General features: G+C 46.6%; 1 protein-coding gene and 1 long non-coding RNA gene across 2 annotated transcripts in view; one reads left to right on the forward strand and one right to left on the reverse strand.

The window, feature by feature from the left end:
• Window positions 1-6,332, reverse strand: part of LOC146833453 (uncharacterized) — a 38,385-nt gene extending 32,053 nt beyond the window's left edge. The window contains exons 1-2 of the mRNA XM_085601274.1: window positions 6,273-6,332; window positions 583-749 (exon numbers count right to left, since the gene is read on the reverse strand). Of these exons, the coding sequence (XP_085457400.1) occupies window positions 583-732 (150 nt within the window). The 5' untranslated portion in view covers window positions 733-749; window positions 6,273-6,332. The remainder of the gene's footprint in view (window positions 1-582; window positions 750-6,272) is intronic.
• LOC146833452 (uncharacterized) overlaps window positions 1-12,709 on the forward strand; it is a 175,594-nt gene that overhangs the window by 56,037 nt on the left and 106,848 nt on the right. The window lies entirely within an intron of this gene.

Consider the following 12,709-nt stretch of genomic DNA (forward strand, 5'->3'; position numbering starts at 1 on the left):
GTAAAATGCATTAAGAGATTATTAAAAAAAAAAAAAGTCCAAATGGTCATCCCAAAAGTATTCAAATGTTAAAAAGAGTTGAAACAATGTGCATTTGCTAATTAAAAGTTATGAGGAATTTTAGAAATTCTTTCAAAGTTTGCATTGTCAATTGTAAAGTAGATAAAAAGGTTAATGCAGACGCAGCTATTTATTTAAGAGTGACAGAAAAGTATTGTGTGTTTTAAGTTAAGGTTGCACTTCTGATTAAAGCGTCAATATATGAATTAAAAAGGTTGAGAACAATTGGAATTTGTTAACTAAAAAGTCTTACAATGTACAGCGGAATTTATCAAGGTTGATATTGTTAACTAAAAAGCTACACAGCGCATTTGGAAAAAAGATAGAACTGTCAGTTCAACAGTTATGAAATGTATTAGGCAGCTATTTAAAAAGTTGGAACTGGGGAAATATAAAATGTTCAACTTTCTCATATTTGCAATGTTTTTCCTCTATGCCAGGACACTGAAAAGTGCAAAGTTTAATAATTTTGTGCATCTCAAATATTAATGGACTGAGGGACTCCACAAGAGGGTTGCTTACCTTTATCATGCCTCTAAACTCATTCTGCACCATCTCTTTCAGCTTGGCCTTAGTCATGCATGGTTGTCCGCTGTCATCCTTCTCCGTGCAATATTCCTTGGCCTTGGCAATAACTTTCTTTCCACATTCAACGAGTGCTGGTTCTGCCATTGTTGGTTCCTGCAAAGCTAAACCAGAATAAGGCGTGATTAATATCATCTATTGCAATAGATCCTCTGAAAAATCATAACATTTCCCACCTGCATTGATCCCTTCAATAATTTCTTATCCCATCGCCCAGCTGCCTCTTTGTAGTGTTTTCATGTTGAATTCCCATCATAACAAAAAAAGTTTAAGCTCATGCACTGCCAATTCTTTGAATGTTAATCCACTTAATTTCTTTAGGTCAATGTGTAAGGTGCGCCCGGGGCAGCACTCTCCGGAGAAGAGTGTAATAGGGAACTAATCAATGGCACTCCCTAACAAGGGGTATGTCCCCCTAGGCATCAATCTGATCCTTGAAAAGGACTTGAAAATCTTAGTTCATTCAAAATGACGACAGTAATCCAAATTCTTTATTGATTGATTGAATGTATTACTTGTTGTGTTTTCACAAGTTTAAATTCATTAATGAAGCAAAGTCCTGATTACAAACCAGCATACAATATCCGGAATGCATTGCGACAATATGCTTAATCAATCACATGGATTAACTTTTCTCCATTGTTTGTTTTTGGGCATTCCGCCCTTCATCAGGAGATAGGATCTGTTGTAATGCAAGGGACCCTGCTAAATCCCTAGCACTCCTTGTGCTTTCTCACAAATGCTGCACCCGTGTCTGTTCTGTAACTTCCTGCACAGCCCAGAGCTGGGTCCGACTCCTCACTCCCAGCCATAGCCTAGCTGCCTCCTTATTGTGTTTCCATGTTGAATTCCCATCATACACATCATTCCTTTCTCCTCTCCCTGTGGTCCCTCTACAGTCCCTATCACACCACTGAAAAGGCTATGGATGCATCTCATATGGTTTAATCTCAAGTAGCATACAGGACTAAGTTGCAAGCCTTCCCATTAAAATGTAATTGCCGGAAGGAGAACTAGGAGGTGAGAGTGTGTCAAAGACAAAGCTACAAGTGGCAACATGAAAAGTACTGGCGGCTACAAGGCCAGGACTGGGTAAAGGTGCACTGGTGATGCGGAGAAACTTGGCAACGCCGATGCTGTCAATGTAGTTCTTCTTCATACTCACCCTTCAGGTTTATCCCTCCTCTGTCACCACCTACACTTACCCTTCACATACCGTCGGGGCTATCTGTCTTGTGTCATCTTGTCTGCTCCATCACTCTTGTTGTTCCACGACATCTCAAGCATTTTCTCTACTTTCCCATTTGTACCTCTCACCAAATTTTATCACAAAGCCCACATTTATTTTCATTTACTGTCTCCGTTTGTATTGTGTCATGTTAGCAACCCTGACAAAAGTCTTGTATGTCCAAGAGGCTTCGAGGTTTTGACCAGAATGTGGGATGGACAAACAGACCGATGGAGTTAATCAATATAGAAAATGGACCAAGTCAGTGGCAACAGCAAAGATACAAGGATTTTCGGAACCCTGGGCAAAATGACAATTTGCTGTTTGGTTGCTCTCCCTACCCCTGCAAAAAAGTCAATTTTTGATACTGTGGGTTGTAATCTGGTGCCCTCTTGTGGGCTCATGTGGCAGTGCTATAAGGCAGCTGTCTACAGTTGTATAAATGTCAAACTGGCGTGAGTGGGAGAAGTTTGCACTCCAGAAGCTAGAATGTTTTAATTCCTTCCTAACAGACCCTATCTTATATCTCTCTCAGTTTCACAAAGCAGGAGCCAGCTCTGAAACGGTTTGCCCCTATTCTGAGCTTTCTGGCTTTAAATATTTTTAAGAGTAATACTTTGGAGACACTCCATGCTGTTACTGTCAAATTGCCTCAAAATGAGTGGGCCTCTATCGTGGTAGCAACCCAAAAAGATGATAGACAGATTGCTGAACATTGTCAAACGTTCACCCCAAGTGACAGATCTGGGTTAAATCCATCATTTATTTGCTCATTATACCACCCCAGTGTGGACCGAGCCATATGCAGATCAGTCTCCACCCTGCTCCTGAGGGGAACAGTCCTGCCCGAACTGCCAGTCCAGGTCCTCTGTGGACAGGAAAACAAGCATTGTGCGACCATGCTCACTATGCCATTGGTTCAATCTAGTCTGGCTCATGAGGGGTGATACTCCGTAACTGGTCCCAGGATGCTTGTTTTTGGTCCAGGGAGGACCTGGCCTGGCATTTCGAGCTGGACTGTCCCATTGGGTGCAGGGTGAAGACTGATTTCCATATGGCTGGTTCCAAACTGCAGTGGCATGGTGAGCAAACAAACAATGGATTTAGACCAGGGTCTCTGTACTGGGGGTGAATGTTTGACAATGTACAGCATTCTGTCAATCACCTTTTTGTGTTGTTATAGTCACTTCAAGTGAGAACGGTATGCCCAGACATGGATCCCGTGCCCAAAATGCCATTGGATTCAAGCTAACCTGGCTGATGAGGGGTAATACCCCAAAACCGGTCCCAAGATGCTTATTTCTGGTGCAGGAAGGACCTGGTCTGGTAGTTCGGGCTGGAGTGTTCCCATGGGGAGCAGGGTCAAGACTGATTTGCATATGCTAGGTCGAAACTGGAATGGCATGGTGAGCAAAAAAAGCAATGGATTTAGGCCCAGATCTCTGAATTAGGGCTGAATGTTTGCAAATGTTCAGCATTCCGACTATCATCTTCTGGTGTTGCTATAGTCACGCCAAGTGATAAGGTTATGCCCAGACAAGGGTTCCGTATTCACTATGCCTTTGGATTCAAGCTAGCCTGGCTGATACTGGGTGATACCCCGTAACCGGTCACAGGATACTTGTTTCTAGTCTTGGGAAGACTTGGCTTAGCAGTTTAGGCTGGACTGTTCCCATGAGGAGAAGGGTCAAGACTGATTTGCATATGGCTGGGTCCAAACTGGAGGGTCCAAACTGGAATTTCATGGTGAGCAAAACAACTATGGATTTAGGCCCAGATCTTTGTACTGGGAGTAAATGTTTGACAATGTTTAGCATTCCATCCATCATCTTTTTGTAGTGTTATACCTCTATGGTAGCCGTGAGAAGACATGCAGAAAGGATAATGAGATGAGCCGGTGACTAAATAACAGAAGGCAAATCTAGAGAGAAGGGTTATTTTTGTTGCATCAATTTGGCTTACAAATGTACAGCCATGCTTGAACAAGAATGATACAAGTCCTCTGGGCAAAGTAGATTTTTTCCTGCTGGGGAACTCCTTATACACTGAAAAGGCCAATTTTCTCAATAATTTGGCACAACCACTATGTGGCGCACTAAAGCACCTGACCTATGGAAACACCAGCTTTGTTTCTGAACCCGGAGAAGATGGAAGAGTCAGTTCTGGGGGGAAGCCCACATACGCCCACTCATTAAAGCTGATCTGAAATAGCACAAGACTGCACTGACCCTACTTTACTATTGCTATAACTTGGGACTCCATATGTTGCCTTTGGCCAAACAGAAGACAAGCATGACTTGCCCAAGGCTCTGTTGTCTAGAGGGCTGACTGCCAACTTGTCACTGATGCCAACTACGAACATCTTTGTCAATACTGTATTGTGCCTCAGAGGCATCACTCATTCAACTGTTCATCAGATGCATGTATTTGTTTGACAACGCTGTTATAATATTAGGATTTGTTGGGTTTGGCTTAACAGCACAGCTGTGGGAAAGACCTACTATTTGCAATTCTTGGAAATATACAGAAAGCGATATGACTCCACCCTCAAGAGTGTCACTCTATCACCTTGTGCCATTGGCTGTTTAGTAGATCATTCGACCTCCAATGGAGATCTTGAATTGCAATGCATGAGGAACTCTTTTACCTCTCAAAAGTACTGAATCATCACATGCTAAATTCTTTATCTAATATATGCATTGTATACAGAAGTCAACCATTTTAAAAAGAATTCCGTGAAGAGGGATTTATCTAATATCTTATTTAGGACTCAAAAGGCAAGCCAGACCTACTGGCAGGGCCGACTTTAGGGCAGTGCGACCAGTGCGCTGACCTGTGGAGGGGGCGCTGGCCTCATGGGGATGGGGGGTGCTGTGCTTAGAAATGTCTTATGATTGGAGAGATGAGGGGACTTTTGCCCGGTGCTAGTGAGGGAATTCGAGGAGGCGGTCATGGGGTGTGAGGGCAGCAAAAATAAATATTTCACTGGGTGCCAACAGCGCTGACTACTAGATTTACCAGTGGTTGTGGATGTTAGAGTCACTACAAGCTGAGTATTGTCAGCTTGGCTATGTGGCCAAAATCCAAATGAGTCAATAAAGAAAACCATGGCAGCATGTATATGTTAAAATATAGCAGGTATACCGTAGAACACTCAGGGACTCCACACACAAGGAGCAGGCAGATAGAAAGAGGTACGCCAGTTCAAACAACTGAGCCACGTCGTCAAGCCTGGAAGGTCTACTGGATCAAATGTGGGGACAAGGCGGAAACCTTGGCCCGGTCAATTTTAAATCATAGATAATACAAACTAGCCACTACCACAGATTCTGAGCCCCAATTCTGATCCCCAATCTATCTAAGAAATACTTTGCAAAGGGTTTCAAAGTATGTGCTTTACAGACAAGAGCTGTTGTTGGTAACAGCGGTCTTCTTCAGGAGGTTAGTTGCATAGGGTAATGTTAAAATAGTGCTAGAGCTAGCTGGGTGGGAATCATCCAAACATGTTCCTGTTGCAGGGGCTGCGCCTGGGAATTATTCATGGACAGTAATGGGTTAGCAATTTGTGGGCGAGAAGCAAGCTGTTCGATAATTAACAGAGAGCAGACATCAAAAGTATGCTCAAATATTTCCTAGATTTTACAACATTCAGGAAAGCTCCAAACGCCCGCTTCTCCGTCTTCTTCCCAGCTCCCCTTCTTACAGCCCTTGGTCTGGTCCGTCTTCTATCTTTCTCTGTAGTTTGCCCAAGCCTACCAATGGGGTAGGTCTCTCTATCCTCACTCCCTTATTCGTCCAAAGATCAATGAATATATGTGCGTTATTGGAGTCTCAGTGGGCTCTCATCATATTCTGCAAGGGGCCCCATCATTTGGTTTTCTACACATTTGGGGGATCCACCGGGAAAGCCCAGATGCTACTTTCAGCTAAAGAGTAGCAGTGGAACCAAATCCTGCAGGTTCCCACTCTATTCCAGCACTGGTGGGTTCCCATTGCCCTATAGCTCCTGTCTCCCCATCCAACCACCCACCCTCAGTTCTCTCCCATCCTCCTCTGTATACTCCTAGATAGCCATTACACCCTCAGCTCTTTCCCTCCTCTGGCTCCCTCAGCACTTCCTTACCACTCTCTCCAGCCGCTGCTCTCAAGTGTCTCTCTCGCCTCTGTGTTCCACATCACAACCATCTCATGACGTCCTTTCCCACCCTGTGCACTTCCTTCTTACACCATTTCCAGCTTCCCTTCATAGCTGCCTCATTTCTCTCCTTCCCCTGCCTCTCTCTGTAGTTCCTCCTTACCTCCCTCACCTCACTTCCACCTCCCCGTGCCACCTTACTCCCCATTATGTCTCCCAGTACTCTCCCACATCCATTCCGGCCCCCCCTCTGGTTGGACTCACCCTCTGCACTGAGTCTGGCTGTGGGAATCAGCTGTCAGCGTGGCTTCTGCTTCTGGAGTCAAACTCAGTCTCAGATAGGTATGTATATATACCAGCTTCCTGGGCCCCCAGGGGATTAGGATGGTGACACTGGCACCTCCCTTTATCAACCACACCCTAACCAGCCTCTCCCAGTGCTAAGCCGGTCCCACTTGTCTGGGTGAGGACGCTGTGCCCGGGCGTGTTAACCTATATTTTATAAGAGCTCCGCAGCCTGGCCACACCTAAAGGCATCGGGAGCCATATTGGACACAGAGACTAAAGTCCTCGCGCTCCTAGTGAAGTCGGGCCCCAGTGTCTGTTGCTGCTGTTCAGCCTGATGTGTGTATGCTCTGTCCCAGGGAAGTCCTGTGAGAGTGCTCTCTGTGTTGTTTTTGTTCCACCATACCACAAGTCTTTGCTACATGGGCAGTGAACCCCACAAATACAGCTTTGAACATTAGGCTGGTAAAATTCCTGTCTCTATTACAGGAAACCCTTCGGCCCCAACAGGGTAAAAACGGAGCACAAATGTACAGTATAAACGCATTTTACTCCTAAACCCCGGTTAACCGGACCGAATGTATTTTATCACAATTTCTAATGGCACAAATTCATTGCAGTGTTTCACACGGTGAATCCTTACGACCTATTGTGATTCTGTGACTGCACACGTTTTTAGAGAAAGTTTTTTTCTTTGCTTTGTTTCCTAACTCTTCTGTATGCAAAGGTTTTAATTAATCTTGCAAATAAAATGAAATGAAAAATGAAAGTGTTGCCATATGATGGGTGCATCCAGAGGGTACCCTGACCCAGAGGACAAGGGGGGTGCTGCCCGCTCACCAGTCTGTGGGGACAATCCTAGTTGTTGGCCACTGAATCTGTAGTACAGGCGCACAGGTATCTTCACTTGTATGCCAGTTGAATGAGTGCCGGGTCCCAAGGTTTTGATCAGAAGCTCGCGACTGGAGGTATTTAATGTCAGTGTGCTGAAACCAGGGCCGGACTGGGAACCAAAACCGGCCCTGGCAAAGTGCTCGGCCGCCCCCCCCCCCCCCCCCCCCCCTGGGGTTTGGGGGTGCCACCGAGCGCTTTGCCAAGGCCGGTTTTCGGACGATTTTGTTACAGGGCCGATTTTGCAACTATTCTGCAAAAACGGCCCTGCAACAAATACGGCCCCAAGGGGCCAAAACCGGCCCCCACCCATGCGGCGCACCGGGGGATGAAACCCAAGGCTGAGTAGTCTTAAATCCACCTCGGGCCTCTTTAATCCGCCCCCAGACACCCCCTGCCCCTTAAGCTCACTCTGGCAGGTTCCTGCTTTAAGGAGCAGCCAGTGCAGGTAAGAGAGGTAGGGGGGGTGGGGGGGGGGGGGGGGGGTTTCCACGGACGATGACGAGGGAAAATAAAATAACCTTGCGCTCGCCATATCGCCAAATCGAAGATGCAGTGAGTGCAAGGTAAGCGGCTTTATTTTTTTGAAATGGTATTTTCCCTCATCGTGGTCTGTCCACTTACCCCACCCTGACCCCCTGCACTGCCCTCTCCTGCCTGCTGTCCTCCTTTGCCATGTTTTTTTCCTTCGTTCTCTTTAACCTTCCTTCACCCTTTTGTGTTTGGCATTTAGATAGAATATCGGGACAGAAATATCGTGGGCCAAAATATCGTGTCAAGAACATCGAGGACAAAAATATTGTGAAGGTAAATTTCTATAGGTGAGCAAAGTTTCACTATATGTAACTCCACAGATAAGTGCCTTGACGATGAATATTACCTCAGGGTGCAGAGATGGGGAGTTAAGAATAGTAAATCTATGCTTACCTATCTGCTCTTACCATCTCAATATTTTGGGTCTCGGCATTTTTGACACAATATTGTTTCCACACAATATTTCTGTTTTCAGTATTCTGTCAGCGATCCCTGGTTGGCCTCACCTGCACCCACCAGCTAAAAGTAAGCTCTGCATGCACTCTTAGGATAGGTTATATTGCCATTTATGAACATTTAGCTCTTTGCCGCCTAATGGCTGACCAGGGTTGTACGCTCAGGGTTGTGTTATGTGTAACACATTTAGCCATTGTATGTTACATGTTTGGCTGTCCATAAGCTATAGTGATAGCAGCACAGTCTCGAGGTTTCCCTGCTACCTGTCTTTTTGGACGTGACAACATAATAATAATAATCCACATTTGTAAAGTGCGAACAATCACCCGTAAGGGTCTCTAGGTGCTGGGGGCCATCGGGAAGATTAAGCAAGCTATTGCCCAGAGTCACATGGTGCTGGGATAAGCTGCCTCCGGCGCCGGGGATCGAACCGTGAGCCCCAGATTCCAGAGTCAGTCGCCCTGGCCGCGGCACCACATCTCTTCCCTGCATGTGACCCCCCACTCCCCACCCCTATGCAAGTCTTGCAGCTTATGTGGGAGGGGTCGTTCATTGATATCCTAGTAGGCCACAGTTCTGCTCCAGAACAATCTATCCAGTGACAGCAGTCCCTAGCCTTATACACACTCGTGTGAACCCCAGGTGCTCTCATCTATGATGTGTCGGGACCTGTCTGTGACCTGGAATGACCCACTCTGCCAAACCCTACCCTGTGGGCCAAATGTGCACGTTTTTCATGCAATGCAGCCGCAACTGGGTGAAAGGAAGAGAACCGAGCAGTGTCATATCTGCAACTAGATATGTCAGTGTTTTTCTCTTCCCCTTCGCTGGTGCACCTTTGGCTGCCTTGCACCATGCACACACCCTGGCATTTGCTTGATGTCTATTATAGGTTTGGACGGGGAGGATACCCTTCCAGTACAAAACACTATGCTTAGATATGCTTTACTTCTTTTCCAAGTTTGTGGATGGGTTGTACCTTACTGTACACGTGCAAAGTTGGAAATGTTTGGAGAAAGGAAACATTTTCTTCAATGTTACGCCTGACTTGAGGAGGCATCATTTTTCGATGCAAATCTCTGTTTTCTGATATTAGTAGCTAGGGATTTGCATTAAAATACCCTTGTACCACCCAGGGTACCTCCCTTTAGTGGAAAGTAGTGGAAAGAAGCACATTTAGTGCTGGAAGTACATCTTAATGCAATGTTTTGTGCTGTGTTTGAGTCACTTTGTGGCACAAACCCAGTACAAAGTGTTAGTAAATCTGGGACTGCACCACCTCTTCAACACATGCGCTGTTTGCCTGTTTGGTGCATTTCCTCCAGTGATAAAGATGTGCCCGACAGTGGTTGGTGGGAAATATGGATTTTGAACATGGAACATGTTATGATTTGACCTGAGTTCCCGCCAGTGATCTTTTGAAATGGATAAGAACTAACCCCTCAAAACCTTTTCCTGTGTTTGCATGGACTTCAGAAGAGGCTCTGCTGTATCTCCTAGAAGACCGGGTCAGGACTTCGGAAGCTGGGGTTCCTTGTAAGTCTGTGATTACACCTAGAGCACTGGAGAAGATCTATTGCTGTTCCTTTGCAGTATATTGAGCTGAAGGGCGGCCCTCTGAGTAGAGAAGCTGCCATGACCTAGAGGAAAAGCACAAGGCACAGGTTACTGTGAGACCCACTTGTGGGTGACTTGCGTAAAGGACCGTGTCTCGGATCAAAGGGTGGGTACCTAGAGCCCATATGTTCTTTATCAAACTGATGACACCTGCTTATCCTAAGAGTTGGAGACATGCTAGGACATTGAAGGACCGCACACAATGGGAAGCTGGCAATGTCTCTTCACTTCCCTTCATAATTCTCGCATTCTTCAACGCATATATGACCCCCTCTGGCCAACATCGTCAGATACCACGGTCTCAACATAATGTTTAGCAGACACCAAACTTATCCTTTCATTCACAACGACCACACCACCACCAGAATCAACTTCCACGGATGCATGACTAGCATTGCCAACTGGATGAAGAACACCTGCCTGCAGCTGAACACAGACAAGACGAAAGTACAGATTTTCGACAACAGCAGCAACACATAGAACAACTCCTGGTGGCCATCAGACCTAGGACATGCACCCACTCCCTCCGACCACACCAGAAATCTCCAGGTTGCCCTGTCGAAGATGGCCATGCTGGCGCGCTATCTCCTCTCCAGCTGTTTGCTGTCACGTTTTGCTGTTCTGAGTTCTTGGAGGATTTTCTTTGGATGTTGCTCTTTATGGAGACAATTCTGTCTGTGCAATTGGTGATCCAGGCACTGAAGTTCTTCACTCCCTGTTCGAGGTTTGTGGTGGTTGCAGTGTTGGAGGTGTTGAGGGCATCGGTCAAGCTGGACTCTGAGATGTTGTTCCACCTCTGGTGGGGGGCACTGGTCGTCTTGTGAGCTAGAGCTCCTGAAGTGGATGATGGAGTCATCAGTCCATGTGAGTTCTGTGACTTGGCAGTGTTTGACACGGTTGCTGGAGGTGAAAATTGGGTCCAGCATGTGTCCTGCAGTGTGTGTAGGGTCATGGACAGTCTCGGTCAATCCGAGGTTGCTCATCCTGTTCAGGAGGTAGAGTCTAAGGCTAGGGGCACAATGAAGTCTGCAATGGTGTTGTAGAAGCTGGAGCGTGGGTCTGGTGGGACGGAATGCGAGGGTGCCACTGATGGTTGTCTTGTTGTCCATGTGGACCTTAGAGTTGAGATGGTCCATGGGGGTGGTGATGTTATCGATGGTGGTGCAATGTATGGTCTCTTTGTGGACAATGGCTGTTTTTCCTCCCGGCTTATTGGTGCAGTCTTGGTGAGTGATTTTATATCCGTCGGGGATCACTGATGCAATGTCTGGGGCGGATGTGAGGTTGAGCCAGGTCTTCGTGAGGAAGACAATGTCAGGTGTGAGGTTGGTGATGAGGTCCCATAATTCAGTGGAATGCTTGCATAGTGAGTGTGTGTTGAGAAGGGCGTGTGTAATTTGGTAGTTTTGTTCAGGTGGTGTCTGTGGTGTGTTCAGTATGGGGCTGATCAGTGGGCTGGTGTATGTTCTGTGGCAGGTGAAGTGGTAGGGGGTGCAGGTGAAAGGTCCGTGGTTGAGGGTGTACAGTATGGGGCCCGGGAGGGCTAGGGGGTCTTGATGCTGGCCATGGTCCAGGCACAGACAGGCATAGACGGGCTTGCATTTGGCACACCAGCAGTGCAGATGCGTTGCAGTCTTCATTAAGTAGGTTCTGGGGTGGGCGGGGGTTCTATTGGCAGGAAGAATGGTGAGTGGGAAATCCCAGGCGGGAAAACTCTGTCAGGAAAACCCGGGCAGCAGCCGTGTCACTGGATCAGTTTGGAACAAGCTGGAGGAGGAGGCCACAGGCAAGTGGTTTTTATGTCTGTGTACTCGCTTAAATACTATACTAAAAAAATATGAAACAAGCGTTGGCAAAGCTAATATGTCTGCGTTAGATTCCTAGCTTTTTGGCTTTGACAATGCTTATTTTATTTGTGAATGACTTTTGTATGAAGGCACACATTGTATGAAATAATTCACCCTATGGGTCACACAGTACTCCCGCAGGAGCTTGCATGGACCCCGTGGAGACTCAGTGTAGACTTATTGGACTCCAATGAGATCACACAGAAGGTCTTTGTGAAAAAGTAAAAAATAGATCAAGCTCCAGTGGCCACATGTCATGTAAAGCTCACTCCCTCTGGACACTCAATCCCCAGTAGGTGGTCAAGCCCCTACTACATACAGCCCTGTATCGGACCATTTGACGTTAGGTGACCTCTTGTGTGCAATCAGTGAGGCATGGGTAGCCAAGCCCCTTAACACACAGCCATAGCTTTGTACAAAACTCTTCACAAAGAGCTCACTCCCCTCAGACACCCAAGCCCAATTAGGTGGCCAGTCCTCTACGACGCATAGTCTATGCCCTGTACAAAACCCTTCATGTAGAGCCCACTCCTTCCAGACACTCAAGAACCCATTAAGTGGCCAAAGCCTCTAGTATGCATAGCATCGCTCTGTACTGGACCCTTTGCAGGTAGGCGACCTCTTTTTGACAATCAATGAGACACGGGTGGCCCAGCCCCTACAGTGCACAGCCTTCGCTTTGTATAGAACTCTTTATGGAGAACCCACTCCCGTCAGACACCCATGCCCCATTAGGTGGCCAATCCCTTATTACGCATAGCCTTTGCCCTGTGCTGAACCCTTTATGTATAGCCGACCGCTTGTGGGCAATGAACCAGACAAGGGTGAGAAAGTACCTACTGCAAGCAATCTTGACCCTGTGCAAAGCCCTCCATTGAGAGCCAGCTCCCTCTCGACACTCCAAATTCCTTGTTATGTTATGTTATGGAGAATTTGTTAAGCGCATGTTCACTGCTTGGCCCTTAACCAGTGAAGTCCATTATATGCAAGGCTTTCACACTATATCGAACACTTTTCATGCAGCCAACCTCTTGTGGATAATCAAGCACACACGGGTTGGCAAGTACCAGA

The sequence above is a fragment of the Triturus cristatus genome, chromosome 4_2 (assembly GCF_964204655.1).
Source record: "Triturus cristatus chromosome 4_2, aTriCri1.1, whole genome shotgun sequence".
Taxonomy (NCBI): Eukaryota; Metazoa; Chordata; class Amphibia; order Caudata; family Salamandridae; genus Triturus; species Triturus cristatus.